The 17,714-nt window shown below is 38.7% G+C and overlaps 1 protein-coding gene across 1 annotated transcript; it reads right to left on the bottom strand.

Annotated features, from left to right (window-relative positions):
- Positions 1-776: 776 nt before the first annotated feature.
- LOC107285558 (cytochrome P450 2K6-like) lies at positions 777-17,292 on the bottom strand. Its single transcript, XM_015813759.1, has 9 exons — positions 17,110-17,292; positions 15,728-15,890; positions 15,096-15,245; positions 14,635-14,795; positions 14,207-14,380; positions 9,197-9,341; positions 5,923-6,107; positions 1,560-1,701; positions 777-1,195 (listed from the first exon to the last, which is right to left on the bottom strand). The coding sequence occupies exons 1-9, from the start codon at positions 17,290-17,292 to the stop codon at positions 1,008-1,010; spliced, it is 1,491 nt and encodes a 496-aa protein (XP_015669245.1). The 3' UTR covers positions 777-1,007.
- Positions 17,293-17,714: the final 422 nt, after the last annotated feature.

Consider the following 17,714-nt stretch of genomic DNA (forward strand, 5'->3'; position numbering starts at 1 on the left):
AAAAGGTCTTTAACAATTTGAAAGGGACTTTCTTATTTAAAAGTTGGTGAGAAGTATATTAAATGGGTAAAATCAATTTGTACCTCACAAAAACCACAGATAATTGTAAATGAAGAATTAACAAAATCTTGTGAGATCTGGAAATGGATAAGATAAGAATGTCCCTTGTCACCATTTCTATTCATATTTGCTTTGAAAGTATTGAACATAATGTAAGATACAAGAGAGGATGAGGTAATTGCTGGAGTGAGGATTTAAAAAGAAATAGATAACCTACAGGCCCTTGGTGATGATTTGTGATAATTTTAGATGATCCTCTGGACAGAATAAAAAAAATAACAGAAAAAGTAAGTATTTGGTGCTCTGACTTTTTGGATGGTGTCATTTTCTATTTTACATTGACATTAAGATTAGCATAGATTTTAAAAATCACTACATCAGAAGTATTATTTTGAGAATATGAAATACATATAAACCCAGACAAATATCCTAGCAGATGTTTTTCATGTTTGATAGCCATGGCCTGAATTATTCAGTATTGTTGACAGAAGAATCAGTGCAATAACAAACAGTAGCGGTGATAGTGAATCTCCTTGAAATATTCCTCTCTTGATGTTAACCTCTCCCAGTCTATCACTTTTGACCAGCAACTGGGTCTTCCGTTGTGCCACTGATATTTGCACAAAGCTTCTGATGTTTCTACTGATTCCTGTTATTTTATTATTATTAATATTATTATTATTATTATTATTATTATTATTATTATTATTTATTGCTTATTATACAGAGAATGTCACAAGAATTGAACTCCATTTTTAAGCTAGCTTTTATCTCAGTTCCACTTTTATTATGCTTCGAAAGCAGCAGGTAAGTTTTAAAATGTATGAGGAATCATAGCCTATTTCCACCAAGAGACTACACCAAACATAATTAGTAGAGAAGATTGAAAAACATCAGAAATGCACATATGGAAATGAAGGAATCTAGAAACTGAATTGTGATTCATCTTATGAACGAGGCAGCGCACAACACTTATAAGGCATGGGGGGAGCTGTAAACCCAATTGCTGGTGTCAAATCCAGGTCTTCTTTTGATATTCCACAGGGTGGTTGGAAAGTGAATCTTTGTAGGAGGCTCGTAAAGAACAGGAAGAGCTCCATTTTGGCAAGGGTCTCACCCAAGCAGATTCTCCGACCTGTAACAATGAACAACGATGGGAAAACTGAGTTCAGTGGTTCTTCAATAACGTTTTGCTGTTCCTGCCATGAAATAGCAGCTCAGAGAGGACAAATCACATGCATGAAAACTAAAATAAAATCTTACAATGGAGATTAATTGTATAGGAATCATGTAGTTTTAAAAAATGAACCTCAAGTAGATTTCCTCTACACTGAATCCCTGAAAATAGTTCAAACATCCCATTATGAATAGTTATAGTTTTGACACTTTTTAGAAAGTTGAGTGGATTATTTGATTAATGTTGATGTAATAATGTTATAAGGAAGAATCTGTTATTGAAACTATCACTCACTATATAGAAGTATGGTAGAAGATGTTACCTGCGGAAAATGGCATGAATGCATCCCTTTTCACAAATTTTCCTTCAGAGTCAAGAAAATGCTCAGGATAGAAGTCATGAGGCTTCTCCCACTCGGATTCATCATGCAGCACAGAAGTCAGCAATGGAACTATGTGTGTACCCTGCAGGTAATAATGAATTATTACACAATTAGCACCTCTTTGGTTTACTCATTAATATCAAAACTTAAAAAGCCATCCCAAATACATGCGTTTTCCAATGTGATGGGAATGGAACACCTTCCAGGTGAAATGTTGTGATCGGTTAGATGTCTCTACAAATAGCTCTGCAGAGACAGCCCAACAGTGGACCTGCCAGTTAGGAGACTGTTTTGGCTGATAGAAAATTTCTTTGGAGGGTGGACAAATTTGGGGATTATCCATTTGTGCTCAAGAAGGTCTGCTTCTCCCTAAAAAAAAAAAAAAAAAGCCTGCAGAATTTAATTTATTGGGGACAATTATGAGTTGAGTAGCGTGGGGATCAAACAATAGTGCCCTAAATTACTTTGCAGCCTTTCTATGGACCTTTGACAGGGAAAAGCTTCATCTTCTTAATCATTTTACAGTTTAATCGTTTTACAACATAAGAAAGATATTGTGAAGAGCTGTGAGGATTAAAAAATCTCAATGAGTGCCTTCTTTTTGAAATTAAGAAGAGAAAAAAACCTCTATTTTAATGGATTTTAATTTAAAGGCAAAAAGCTTGGCAGGATTGTAATATTAGAAAGTTTCAAATGGAAAAGGAGGATAGTGATTTTTTAAAAATAGAAGATTTTTTTTTCCTTTGGTGAAAGTGTCTTATTGGTGGATTTTACAAAACAAGAAGATAAGAGCTAGACTGCTTGACTGTGACTATGGAAAGCTAGCTTAGAATAGAATAGAATAGAATAGAATAGAATAGAATAGAATAGAATAGAATAGAATAGAATAGAAGCTGGAAGGGATTTTGGAGATCTTCTAGTACAGCCCTCTGCTCAAGCAGGAGAATCTATACCATCTCAGACAGGTGAATGTCTAGTCTCTTCTTAAAAATCTCCAGTGATGAACCGCCCATGATTTATGGGGGTAAGTTGTTCTACTGATTGATTGTCCTCACTGTCAGGAAGTTTCTCCTTAATTCCAGGTTGCTTTTCTCTTTGATCAGTTTCCAACCACTGTTTCTTGTCCTGCCCTCTGGTGAACTACCTGGCCCCCTCTGCCTTGTGGCAGCCCTCAGATACTGGAACACTGCTATCATGTCTCCCCTATTTCTTCTTTCTTTAGACTAGCCAAATCTAAGTCCTGCAGCCATTCTTCGTATGTTTTAGTCTCCAGGCCTTTAATCATCTTAGTTGCTCTTCTCTGAATTTTTTCCAGACTCTCAACATCTTTTTTGTGATATGGTGACCAAAATTGGCTGCAGTATTCCAGGTGTGGTCTTACTAGTGTTTTATAAAGCGATACTAATACTTTGCATGATCTTGATTCTATGCCTCTGTTTATATAACTCAGGATTGTATTGGCTTTTTTGGTTGCTGCTGCACACTGCTGGCTCATAGTCAAGTGATCGTCCACTTGGACTCCAAGGTCCCTCTCACAGTTACTGTTTTTAAGCCAGGTCTCGTCCAATCTGTATTTGTACCTTTGATTTTTCCTGCCTAAATGTAAGACTTTGCTTTTCTCCACATTGAAACTCATTTTGTTAGACAGAGCCTATTGTTCAAGTTTGTCAAGATCTTTTTGGATCCTGATTTTGTCTTCTGAGGTGTTGGGTACTCCTGTCAGCTTGGTGTCATCTGAAAATTTGATGAGTTCCCCTTCAATTCCCTCATCTAAGTCATTTATGAAGATATTGAAGAGTACTGGGCCTAAGATGGAACCTTGTGGTACCCAACTGCTTACTTCTCTCCATGTGGATGTAGTGTCATTGAGGACTACTCATTGAGTATGGTTTGTTAGCCAGCTACAGATCCATCTGGTGGTGATGTTGTCTATCCCACCTTTTTCTAGCTTACCAAGTAGAAGGTTTTGGTCCACTTTGTCAAATGTCTTACTGAAGTCTAAGTATACTACATCCACCGTGTTTCACTAGTCTACTAGTTTAGTCATTTTATTGAAGAATGAGATAAGATTGGTATGGCGTGATCTGTTTTTGACAAACCTGTGCTGGCTACTAGTTATGACTTTGTTTTCTTCTAGTTGTTCGCAGATCTGTTTTTTGATTATCTTTTCTAGGATCTTCCCAGGTATTGATGTTAAACTGATTGGGCTGTAGTTTCCTGGGTCCATTTTTTCCCTTTCTTGAAGATGGGGACCACATCAGCCCTTTTCCAATCCTCAGGTACTTCCCTGGTGCTCCAGGATTTATGAAAGACTAAAAGATTTAAGACAGAGAAAAGCAAAATAGGGGAAAAAAGAAGCCTACTGTATTTTCATTGTAGTGACTGATAGGCTTCTACTTTCTCACCATAGCAACCACAAGAAAAACTGTCAAACTGGGAGAAGGAATCTAGAACAAATTGCTGATAAAGGCATTTCAACAGATTTGTTGTAGAAACTGTTCGAATAATTTGATCGTGTTTTTTTTAAATGGATAAAAGATTTGCAAGGATTGAAATAAATTAAAAAAATGAGAATATCTCCATCCTCTAGCCATGGCTTTCCTTTCTTAGTGCCTGGAGTTTGCAGGGGTCTGAATGGGAGACAATAGGCTTCAGCTGAACTCTGGCAAGACTGAGTGGCTATGAATGCAGAGGACCTCAAGATCCAGTTCTTTATCACCCTTAGTTCTGGATGGGAGTTGCATTACCCCAAAAGATCTGGTACTCAACCAAGAAGTTCTTCTGGACTTGTGACTCCTGCTTTGTGCAACTTTGTGTTCTGCACAGGTTGCCCCCTTATCTGGATTGTGAATTCCTGTGCATGATCACTCATGCTTAGTCATCTCCCAGTTAGATTACTCTATGTGCTCTAAATAGGAGTACCCTTGAAGAGTATTCAGAAGCTACAGCTGGTGCAGAATGCAACAGCCTTTACAGTTCGGGGGGGGGGGAGCAGAGTGGCATGTACAACACTACTGTTATAGGATCTACACTGGTTACCAGTTTGCTTCTGCGTCCAATTCAAGCAGTTAGTTTTTACCTTTAAAGCCCTATATATCATATGTCCAGGGTATCTGAAGAGCTGTCTCACCCCAGTGGGACTATCCCACCCCACTCACACCAGTGCTACAGACCCTCTCTACTAAGGATTCCCAGCAGGTGGGTTCAAGGAGAAAACCCTTTTCTGCTGTGGCCACAACCCTGTGGAATACTCTACCACCAGGTGTAAGAACTGCTCCCACCTTCTGGAAGCATATTGAAACTTGGTTTTGTTGGTTGGTTTGGGGCAACTGGGGGGGGGGATTGGAAAATTATCAAGGGGAATATAAAATTGAATCAAGAGAACAATTAGTAGCAGAAGGATATAGTTGGCCTACTTACAGTTATCAAAAAGATTTAAAATGGATAAAGGCTTATGGTATGGGGCAAATTTGAAATACAAATTTGTGTACCGATGAACATGTAATTGCTAAAATGGAAATTTTAAATTTTTGTTAAATATTTTGTCATATTTGGTGGACATTTAAAAAAGCTAAAAAACCGGATCCAAATACATACTTTGATACAAGGATCTTAAAGGTTAAAATTAAATTGGATTCAGAACTTTTCCTTAATGGATAGACAAAAAAAGTCATGGAAGATTATTTCAACATACTGTATGATCACAGCTGATGAGATTAGCACAGAGATGTAAAGATTAGACAGTAACCACAATGGAGGAATGTTTGTGAAGTTGATAGATTTTGCTAAAATGGATAAATTAACCTCTTTGATTAAAGAAGAGACATTATCTACATTTGTTCTGGATTTGAAGTCTCTTAGGACTTTTTGCATAAAAATAAAAATTAAACTTTTGATTATGATTTTAATGATTAGGCAGAATAGATTATAGAAAGAAGAGTAATATGATGCAACTTTACAGAGAGAGGTCAAAATAAATTTGTACTTGTAACTGCTATGAAGAATATTAGAATATTTAGCTTTCCCCCCCTTTTCTTGCACTTTTTGCTTTTCATGTGATTTCCTTCTTTTTACTTTATTATTGTCTATTAGTTTGTATCAGCTTTTACCTTGTTTAAATTTAAAAATTATACTAAAAAAGATTGTGATTTAATTTTCAGTCATATAGAAATGTTGAACACTGATAGTTTTTATGGCATAGACATCAAACCTATCAAGAGGATGATCTGGTTGGACATAATAATTAAAAGGGTGTACACAAAGCAACACTGAGCGAATAAAGCACTTATATGAGACTAATCACCTTCGGAATGAAAAAGCCTTTGAAAGTTATATCCACTGTAGTTGCTCGTGCAACATTTGCTGGAACAATATCAGCAAACCTTTGAACTTCATGGATAACTGCATCGGTGTAGGGCATCTTTGTTCGATGTTCAATCCTTGGCTGAGCAGACCCAATGATTCTTGAAATTTCTTCATATACCTTATCTAGGAAAACAAAACAATTATAAGATGTTTGTTAATGTTTTAATTTTGCACTAAACCCTGGATATATTTAACTGTGAAATATAAGTATCATGAATTCAGATTTTCACTCAGATTTACAGAACAAAGACCTGAACATGCATGGGATTTCCAACTGTATACATTTATCAATTCAGAGAACAATTTTTGGAGCACAGACTCATATAGGAAGGAAATTGGAGCTGATCACTAATGTGGACTCTGGATTCAAGCAATACAGTTCCAATATCTTTCACCACTGCACTTTTTAAAAAAATAAGAGATAACTAAGAACTTAAATGTAAAATCTATTGCACACCTATTGTATGTATTTTGCATTGCAAACCTGATATTGGTCTTTTATATGTTAGCATTTCCCTTTTTAAATATGTTTTCTTTCTTGATATTTAATGACTGATTTACCTTTGTGTTTACATTTTCCAGTCATAGAAAGAAATGAAATTTGTGTAATGCCAAAAGATAGGATAAGTTCTAAAAATGGGATTCCATCATCCAAGATTTTTTTAAAAATACCCACACTGCATAATATATCCTATATAAGGGAAACATTTTTTTGCTTGAATTTGGTTAAACTTCTGTTGTGAAATATGTTGTTAATTTTGCCATTGCTGTATATTCTCAAACTTTAAATTCCCAGTCAGATATTGTTAGAATTATTCTTGCTACTGTATCTTATTGTAATTCAATGATGCTGACACTCAAACAGGCCACATCATGCTATTCCCTAAGGTGCATCGGAAATGGTGCAATTGCCCTCATGGCCCCTGAACTCCTGAGGATTTGCTGTGTGGCATTTACCTTCAGATGGTAGTGGGTTGTTTTTTCTTTCTGTTGACAGGCTCCTATGGCCTACCCAGAGCAGCTTGCATCCCATGAGTTTTTATTCTTTTCCACATCCTCTGCAGACTCCCAAAATCACACAAAAGCATGCCCTGTTCTCATGTGGTTTTCAGAGGCCCTTGAGGCTGTGCAAGAGCATAACCTTATTCTCACAGGTCTCCATAACCTCTAAAATCTGTGTAAGAATGAGGCATGCTTTCGAGAATAGTTGTCAAGTGTTGATAAATGCAGGTGTGTCATCCAAAACATCTTGGCATGTCACCTTTGACATGTGTGTCATAGGTTTGGCCTCACTGGCTTAGCTAAATGCATGTTGCAGGTAACAAAGGATGTCCTACAGCAGACATGTCAAACACAAGGCCCGCGGGCCAGATCCAGCCCGCAAAGTGGTTTCATGTGGCCCGTGAAGGCATCCTGGAAACACTGAGGGAATGGCCCCTGCTGCGTTGGCCCTGGCCCAGGCCAGCCAGGAGCCAATGTACAACTTCCTGGTGGCCATCTATGCTGAAACGCATTCAGTCTTACCTCACAAGGCTGTCTGGAAACAGCGAGGGACCGGCTTCTGCCACGTCGACCCCGCCCTCTGGGCGCACACTGGGGAGGTGTCACCCTTTGTGAAGAATGAAGAAATGCACCATTGGCTGGAAGTGGCCAGCAAATGGCCCTCACCTACCTCACACATCTGGCTTGGTGGGCTCTGGGGGAGGAGATGCTGTGAGCAGCGTGAGAGTTGATGTTATCTGTGCAATGCTGCCAAGACCCCAGCCTGCCCAATTTCGGCAGGCAGTGGGGCGCTCTCCTCACAGCGTCAAGAGCTGAGCCGGGTGGCACAAATCCAACAAGAAGTGCAATGCTGCCTAGCCCCCAGCCTGCCTGGTTTCAGCAGGCAGCAAGGTACAAAGCTGATGAGCTTCACACTGCCTGGCTCAGCCTCTCGGCGCTGTGAGGAGAGCGCCCCACTGCCTACCGAAACCAGGCAAGCATTGTACTTCTCTTCAGATTTACACTGCCTGCCTCAGCCTCTCAGCGCTGTGAGGACAGCTCCTCAATGCCTGCCTAAACCGGGCTGGGCGGCATTGCACAGGTAACGTTGACTCTCATGCTGCTCATGGTGTCCCCTCCTCCAGAGCCCACCAAACTAGATATGTGAAGTAGGCGAGGGCCATTTTCTGGCTACTTCCAGGTGATGGTGCATTTCTTCATTCCTCACCAAAGGTGACATCTCCCCAGCTGTGTTTCTTGCCTGTTTTTCTCCCTCCCTCATCTCAAATATTTTCCCACCACTCTGTTCGAAGGAAGGAAGGAAGAAAGGAAGGAAGGAAGGAAGGAAGGAAGGAAGGAAGGAAGGAAGGAACGAATGAACGAACGAATGAACGAGAGGAGGAGAGGGAGGGTTTGAGGGAAGTCCTGCCTTAGTCCTGCCCTTTTACCATTCCCTTGACCCCTCCTCCTGGCCTATCCTGGGGGCCTCCCATCCTATTGCTAAGGATGCTTTGGATACAAAGCCAGGTCTCCTCATATGGAGAGGAAGTGGCCTCCCTCTGACTTTGCCCTCATACCCATCATGAGCAACCTGGCTAAGGAGAGCAAGCACAGCAGCAGCAGCCTTGAAGAGGAGATAAGCACATCTGGGTGCCCCCTTGGGGAAGTGGGCCTGAGTTTGGTGCTGTGGGAGTTCGAGGGCCGGGCTGGGCATTTGACCTTTGCTGCCCAGGGCTCCGGGCAGCCCACGCCAACGTCCAGCCCCCCTGTATGGCCTGAGAAGGACAGTGAGGCTCCTCCAGTGGACCATGCCTTGGCGCTTGCCCTGGTCCCACCCCCCTCTGCCAGAGACCCTCAGATCTGCCCCACTCCTGCCCAGGCACCCACAGGCACCCTTGATGCAAGCGATGTAGAGCTGGCCATGCCCACCCAGTAGGCCACACCCACCACAGCCATGCCTACCCAGTAGGCCACGCCCACCCTGGCCTCACCCACCCAGCCCCCTAAGGGCAAGCACAATGCTGATGCGGCCCTCAATGAAATTGAGTTTGACACCCCTGTCCTACAGGAACTGTGCAAAGAAATTCCACAGCTTTCAACACATCACTCCCTGTTTGCCAACAAGGGTCAGCCATGAAAATTTTCCTTTTGTAGGTCATGCTTCAATGCATTATATTTTAATTTAACAAAATATTTGAAAAGTGAAACCCAACCAAATGAAAAGTGCTTACTCTGAATGTCAGGATATTTCATCATCAGTAGCATGGCCCAGCGCAATGTGGTTGAAGTTGTGTCCATGCCAGCAGCAAATAGGTTATTCACAACAACAGTTAGGTTTTCATTATGAAAATAGCTTTCTGCTTTGTTTTTCTTTTCCTGCAATATATAAATAGTCTATCTAAGCATATTCAGTACGCTTTTATCAACTAAACAGCAGAGAGCTGGAGAACACTGAACAGTAGAAGGTATCTCCTTCCTTTTCCTCTGCTTTGAAGCCTCAAATAAATGAAGTATTTCCAGAGGGGGAAAATATCTCTGGTAAGCACTGGGGAATACTGTTGGAATATTCATGAGCAGGAAGAGTCATGTGGTAACTCAGTCAGCCAATGTGAGTAAAGTGCTACTGAGTCTGTGCAAAAGGTTTGGAGTTAGAAGCTGGGTTTCAGTTTCAGTCTCAGGTTTCAGGTCTCAGGTCTGTCTCTGCTGTAAGAAGTATTCATTTATGCTATGTTGCTATGAAGAAGAATGTATGGTATTGTAAATAATTTGATATGAATATAAAGAGTTTATTTGAATCAGCTAAATGCAGTCAACTGTGAGAGCTTCTGATTTATTTTTCACCAACAGAGGAATTAAAATTCTCTAACAGGTTATGGGCCCAGAGCTTACTAAGGACTGCATTGTAATTTAAAGCTGGAAGAAATTGCCTGTGTTTAGAAAGTATAAGAACAAGGCAGAATTAGCAGAATGGCTGCAATGGAATTTAAGAAAAGCTCTGTGCCTCGTTTAGGGCAAAAGAGTTACATTATCTGGGCAGCAAAAATGGAATGTTTGCTGAAAGCAAAAGAGCTATGGTATATTGTAGAAAATCCCCCACAAGTGTTTGCAGCTATTGATCAGAAAAACCATGATCAAGCCATGGCTTATCTCATCTTGAATTTAGATGATGAACAGTTTCTAAATGTTGCAAATCTAAAGACTGCAAAGGAAATTTGGCTGAAGTTGAGAGCTGTGCACGTGAATGTTTCTGCATGCAATATAGTGCAATTGTCAAGAAAACTTTACAGAGCCTGTTTGCAACCAGGTGAATCTGTGGAACAGCATTTAAATAAAATGCAAAGTTTATTTTTGGACTTAGAGCAATGTGGGATTAAATTCCCTGAGTCACAGAAGGTTTTATTGGTGTTGAACAGTTTAGATAAAACCTGGGACACAGTTTCTGCAATATTTGAGTGCAAAGAAGAGAAAGACTTAAATTTTGAGGCTTTAATGCTTAATGAAGAAGAAAAGCACAATTTCAGGAGTAGCCACGAGGAGGAGAAATTCAGGAGTAGCCACGAGGAGGAGAAATTCAGGAGTAGACACGAGGAGGAGAAATTCCTGAGGAGGTGGTCCAGACTGCAAGTCTCCGGAGGAGAAGGAACAAAGAGCAGATGGGACCAAATTGCAACAAAAGAGAGATTTTGCAAGCTGCAAGAAAAGAATTGCTACATATGTGGAGCGAGGACACATCTGAAAAGAAACTGTTTCCAGAGGAATAATTTGCAAGGAAGGACATTTGTGCATGCAAAGAAGACTAATTTGCAAAAGGAACATTTTGGTGTTGCAAATGTTTGCTATAGCAACAACAGAGACAAGTGGCTTATAGATAGTGGGGCAAGTCAAACAATTGTTAATGACTCTGAATTATTTTGCAGGTTTGTTCCAGTAGCACAAGAAGCTGTAGCTTTGGCAAATGGCCAGAAAGCAAAAGTCATTGGAAGAGGCGATGTAAAAATTCCATATTTGGAATCAAAGTTTACCAATGTGCTTTGTGTATCTGAAATGGAACATAATTTGTTAAGTGTGTCTAATTTAGACAAACAAGGTTTTGAGATCATTTTTGTAAATGGGAAGTGTCTCATCAAAAGGAATGGGAATATTTGTGCAGAAGGCATAAAGGAAGATAATCTATATGTATTGCAGGGACAAAAGGTTCAATGTTCCCATATATTTAAGAATGTTGCAGAGCATGATTCATGCATTCATCTTCTACATAGAAGACTTGGCCATGCAAGCTTTAAAGTTTTGCAGCAAATGCAAGAGTTTGCAGAAGGGCTAAATTTGAAGGGATGCAAAACATATTTGGACTGTGCAGTATGCAAAGCATCGAAATCAAAGGCATTCCCAGTTAGTAAATATAGCACAAGACAAACAAAAAGAGCTCTAGAACTGGTCCATGCAGATCTGGTGGGACCTATGCAAGCCAGTTTGGGAGGAGCAAAGTATGCACTGGTAATTGTTGATGATTATAGCAGGTATTCATTTTGTTATTTGCTTAGAGATAAGACAGAGGTGCTACAACAAGTTAAACAGTGGGTAAGTTTTGTAGAGAGAAGGTACAGACAACAAGTATGTCAGTTGCAAACTGACAGAGGTACTGAATTTATGTCAACTAAATTCCAACAATGGTTGGAGCAGTTGGGGATAAGACACAGACGTACAAATCCTTACTCAGCAGTAGAGAACGGTGTAGCTGAAAGAAGGAATGGTGTTTTGCAAACAATGAAAGATTCATTATTAGAGGATTCTGGTATGAGCAGGTCATATTGGGGAGAAGCCGTATTGACTGCCAATTATATAGTTAACAGGCTGTGGAGTTCCTCCATTAATAATACTCCATATGCCATTCCATATGGGAGAAAGCCATCAGTGACACATTTGAGAATTTTTGGAAGTACTGCATGGGTACATATTCCAAAAGCAATCAGAAGAAAGGGACAGCAAAAGGCAAGAAAGCTCAGGTTTGTGGGCTATGAGCCAGGGTCAAAAGGATATCGCTTTAGCGATGGAAGTAAAAGAATTGTAATTTCAAGGTCTGCTAATTTTGCAAAACAAAATTGGGACAGAATTAATGCAAATTCTGGGTATGTCTCACTTAATGACGGTGATCTGTTTAGTGACAATAACTCATCTAATGATGGGAAAATGATTATAGAAGATGTCAATGTTCAGGGAGGAGAGGCTGAACAAGACATGAAGCCAGAAAGACTTGAGACACAGGAGCAGTTAATACCACATAGGTCAGAGCAATGTAACAAAGGAATTTCACCTGACAGGTATTCTGCGAGCAAGGTAAAGGTTTGCAATGTGTGGTATGAGCCAAGAAGTTATAAAGAGGTGTTGGCATTACCAAAAGCTGAACAAGAAAGATGGAAGGAGGCCATGGATAAAGAGATGAAAACCATGGGAGACCATGAAGTATTTAAATCAGTGACTTTGCCACAGGGAACCAAAGCTGTGGGTTGTAAGTGAGTATATAAGAAAAAGGTATTGCCAAATAATGATGTACAGTTGTTGCAAGATTTAAATATTAATGTAAAAGAATCTGTAAAGGTATTTGAAGACAATGCTACCTGTATAAAAATGGCAACTGGTGATAGGGTGAAGAACAGAAGTAAACATGTAGACATTAAATATTGTAATGTCAGGGAAGCTGTAAAAGGAAAATTGATTAGTTTACATCATTGTTCTTCTGAGGATAATTTGGCAGACATGATGACTAAACCATTGGGTGGTATTCACTATGGAAAATGTATTAAGTCTATGGATCTGATGTCTCTTCCTCTCATGAAGGGGGGAGTGTTGGAATATTCATGAGCAGGAAGAGTCATGTGGTAACTCAGTCAGCCAATGTGAGTAAAGTGCTACTGAGTCTGTGCAAAAGGTTTGGAGTTAGAAGCTGGGTTTCAGTTTCAGTCTCAGGTTTCAGGTCTCAGGTCTGTCTCTGCTGTAAGAAGTATTCATTTATGCTATGTTGCTATGAAGAAGAATGTATGGTATTGTAAATAATTTGATATGAATATAAAGAGTTTATTTGAATCAGCTAAATGCAGTCAACTGTGAGAGCTTCTGATTTATTTTTCACCAACAGAGAAATTAAAATTCTCTAACAAATGCAATCTCTCCATCATACTGAAGCTTCTTCAAACATGATAAAGCAATTCAAATGAAGTATTCAGAAATGTTTTCAAAAGTCCCCCCCCCCAACTGAGTTCCTACATGATCCAAAATAATTTCTTAATTGCCTGGCATTGTATCTATGCCTAAACAGGGCTTTCATTAAATAAGACCTTTACAACTACTTGTTGCTTTTCAAAAGATATATTGAAAAAAGACATGATTTGGGAGGTACCGGTATCCAGTGCTTTTTTTGTAAAAAAAAAAAAAAAAAAAAAAAAAGGTGCCGGAACTCACACACACAACTCATACAACCCACCTTGCCTACCCTACAAGGTTCCATCAAAAAAGGTGCTGGAACTCCATTCTGGGCATTATATGACAAAAAAAAGCCTTGCTGGTATCTATTTTTAAAATAGATCTCATTTCTATTGTATCTCAATCAAGATATAGTAGCAGACATCACAACTCAGATGATTATGTCAAATTTAAATATATTATTAGTATTATTGGTGATGATGGTATTAGTAGTAGTAATAGCAGTAGCAGCAACAGGAGCAACAATAGATTTCTTTAGATGGGCTTCATTTAAATTGAGAAAATTTAATATTTATTTTTAAACAGATGGTTTATATTACAGGTAGCATTGTAATATAACCCTCAAAATGTGCTGTTTGGGGCATATATATTTTTCCAGGAAACTCCCTTGGTTTTCAATTTAGAAGTTTCAATTGTCAGTGAAGCAATTTATACTAAAAAGGATTTAGGGGTTGTTAATGAGCTACTGCTTTTAGGGTATCAATATGATATGAAAAGCTCATTTGGAATTACCAGTAAAGGAGATCATATGTAGCTCAAGGTTGAAATGAGGGGTTCTTGGTGCTCTCTGAGCTTGGTTGTTTTCCGTGCAGAAGTTTCATTACCCTAATTAGGTAACATCATCAGTACTGGTTATCTAGTTAACTAGCACTAATGATATTACTTAGTTTGTGTGATGAAACATCTGGGGAAAAAAACCAAGCAAGCTTAGAGAGAACCAAGGATCCCTCACTTGGAATTTCTGACATAAAACAGTTCCTTACCTCTGCCTGTCGGACAAGAAATGAATCAATAAAGCTCCTCTGGTCATTTTCATCCAGAGCTTTGAGGTGTTCTATGAAAGTGGTCTTTATGAAACCAAACAATTCCTTTTTGTTATTCAGAAGTATGGTGCGTACACCAAAGAGAAAGCCAAACATGGGGAACATATTATAGAGCTGGAAAATACAAAAAGGATAAAAAGAGTCATGAAGAAACCTGAATAATTGTCAATGTGGACATTTTTATTAAAACTATTCATATTGCATAGTGGGAAATGTTTGTTTTGCATATAGTATATATGACATCAGGGTTTTTTCTGTCATAGTGAGCCTTGAAGCATATGGAATACTTATTACAAATCCTACATTACATTAAAGATAACACAGTGAATACACAATGAACGCCTTTTAAAATGAAAAAAATAATTTACCAAGACAGGAGGGCTTCCTGCAAGCTGGACATTTTCATTAACTAACTTTATTAATCTTTGAAATGTGGGATCTTCATACTGATATCGCTTGCCAAGTATAATGGACACTATGATATTGCCAACAGCGGAATTCATAATTGTTGTATTCTCAAATGGTTGTCCTATGTAGAAAATATTAAAATTAAACAAAGTCATTAAAATTAATTTACAGCTATGAAAGAACACTAGCTTTAAGGACTCTTCAATGGCAAAGTTTTACCATCTCAGTTACAGTACATTTCGCTAGGAAACTAATAGCCAGTGCTGGAGAACATGAAGATTTGGGACGCAGGAATATTAAATAGGATTTGAGTGTTTGAGGAAATTCATTGGTAGCTCTAGAGGTAGACTGTAAACTTTTCTGCAGTAAATCTCTGAAGGTCTAGCTCCAGGTGAACCGTCACAAGGAAACATCAACTCACCTTCATAAGATTCAAATGCCTTTATCAGGACCCTGCACTCTTCACTTATTTTATCCTCTATAGTCTTCTTGCCCATTCCATAGTCCCGTAATGCAGATAAGGTGAAGCGGCGCATCACTTTCCAATTCTCCCCATGAGAAAAAAGGATACCTAAAGAGAAAGTGCAAAACTAAAAGACATATTTGCACTACTGAAAATTTTTGCCATTATAATGAAGAGAATGTTTATGGAAGTTGTTTTTGCATTATATAGAGTCAGAAAGTTAGTGTGGGAAATGCATATGAAGTTTCATGTGAAGCTTTTCTGTAACTCAGAAAATTACAAACATTCCTTTAATTACAAATTCTGTTTATCCTACTATCCAGTGTGGAGATCAAATCATCCAAGGCTGGTTGAAAGAAATCAAGAAATGTATAGGTTGAAACTTTGCAGAATTGACTTCAATTCTCTATCTCTCACTTTCAGTCCTCTCTTATGGCAGGCAGGCTCTTAGTTTCTATCTTGCCACCTATCTTCTCCAACACAAGTCTCCTATGCCATCTTCTTACTACTTTATTTTGTTTTATTTTCCACAGCTCTGAACAGATATTGACAAGGTATACTGCCTGATAAATAGAATGAGAGAAGCTTACCAAAGCCCTCACTAATTTCATCAGAAAGCTGGATTTTTGGCCTCTCTGCAAATGCATCAGCATGATTCACAAGAGCTTCCTTCACTGTTTTATATCCAGCCAATACCACCATTTTCTGGAATCCCAGTTGAATCCTGAAGACTGGGCCATATACTTTTGACAACTAGAATTGAACACAAGGAGGAAAAGAGACAGATAACTTATTCTGATCACCATGAAAACCTCTTTATGCACACAGACATCAGATGGAAGTTATGATTCACAGATATAAGAATAAAATTGTCTGAAAGCATCTTGTGTGGTACACTTGCTGTTCAGGGATCAGAAACCAAAGTTCTGCTGGAACAAGGTAAAGATGGCAGAATTGCTTGCTAGGGACGTCTTCTTGAAAGGTGAGTGGGAAGTGGCAAAAATGGATCAATCCAATAAACTCATGCAGAAATATACACCTATAGAGTTGGGGCAGGGAGCACAGTAGGGCTTGCAGAGGGAAATTGGGGATAATGGTGGAAAGCACAAGGGGAGACAATGGGAGAAATTGGAGAAAGTAGCAAGAAGCACAGTAGACAGCGGCGGGGGGGATTCAGGAAGTCACTAATAGAAGTGGTGAAACAAATGAATCATTGGAGTAATGTGGCCGGAATTAGATGCATTGTTCCTGATGTGCTAGACTGTATAACAATTATATCAAGGTTTCATATTCAGTTATAAAATACATTTTAGTTTAAGCAAGGGCTTCAGCTCCTTCCACTTTGCATTATTGCTTCCAAAACTCAGAAAATTAAAATATTTAATACATTGTGCAATAAACATTGACTTTAGATAGACATACAGTATGTATTGTAATGGATTTACAAGTCAAGCTCCCAGAACTTGTTCATATTGCTCTAGCAGATATTCAAATGGGCACTTTCAAATGAAACCGAAACTTCAAAGTTATTTTGGTGTTGCAGTATTTTAGCCTGTTGATGTAATTGGTGGCTCCAGATGTGGGTAATAAATGAAAGCATTCTTATAGATTATGACCTGGGTTACTCTAAGAAACCCATTTCATTTCATGGAAGCAGGCAGGACAGGACTTACTATTGACATGAAATTTGGATAGAATATTTGTTTATATACCCTTCTTATACAAGTAGCCCTTGTATAAGATATTAATGCCACCAACCCCTTAAAAAACCCACCTCTCTCAATTTATCTGTCCATTGATAGGATTATGTCCATGAAAGGGACAACTAAGCTTGCCAAGGTCTTGCAATTCTGCACATAATATAGCACAGTTACAATCACTATTACACAATAACATAAATATCTCCAAAATCTCTTGACCCAATTTTGTCTGGGTGCTTTAGTTGTGTTCAGTCATAATTTCAGCACATTACCTCTAACATTGTTCTGTGTGGTCTTTTCATATCCATAATGTGGAGATTTCCAATAAAGGGTAAAATTCTTGGTCTTGGTGGAAGGTTTTGGGAGTTGCTATTCCATGAACTGTTCGTTTTCAAAAGGAATACAGTCAGAAGAATAAAGAAGAGTGATATAGAAACAAGCTGAGTCCAATCCATTTCCTTTCAGTAAATACTTTCTGTAATATTTAAAATGGAAAATGCAGTATGATTTGATCAAAGATGGTTCCTATGCAATGCCTGCACAAATACCTGAAAGTGTTGCACTACTATGGATGTGCTTTAAATATATTTCCAGTGAATCATTATCTTTCCTAGTTTGCTTTGCTTTGTTTCAATAGGATTACTTTGTAATTAAGATGGATGATATCTTAATCATCTCCCAATAAAAAAAAGTGCCTAGTCATTTAGGCCATAGGTAAGCCAATGTCCATGACTGGTGACAATATTTACTTGCTGAATAAAGGGAACATTGTGACATGCATTAGGGTAATTATTGAACTTCGACTTGTGGAAGATTTTTGAAAGTGCATTAATACTGATTTTGAGCCAAGTAAAGTTTCACGATGCAGCTGCATTTG

The sequence above is a fragment of the Protobothrops mucrosquamatus genome, unplaced genomic scaffold, assembly GCF_001527695.2.
Source record: "Protobothrops mucrosquamatus isolate PMUCROS unplaced genomic scaffold, P.Mucros_1.0 scaffold192, whole genome shotgun sequence".
NCBI classification, from domain to species: domain Eukaryota; kingdom Metazoa; phylum Chordata; class Lepidosauria; order Squamata; family Viperidae; genus Protobothrops; species Protobothrops mucrosquamatus.

What these genes read in the sequence shown, in the direction of transcription:
- LOC107285558 (XM_015813759.1), bottom strand. Translation starts at nt 17,292, where the DNA reads ATGGATTGGACTCAGCTTGTTTCTATATCACTCTTCTTTATTCTTCTG. An exon ending in CAGGAAGCCCTCCTGTCTTG is followed by an intron (nt 14,381 to 14,634) that starts GTAAATTATTTT and finishes TGTATTTTCCAG; the next exon opens with CTCTATAATATGTTCCCCAT. An exon ending in ATTCATGCCATTTTCCGCAG is followed by an intron (nt 1,196 to 1,559) that starts GTAACATCTTCT and finishes TCATTGTTACAG; the next exon opens with GTCGGAGAATCTGCTTGGGT.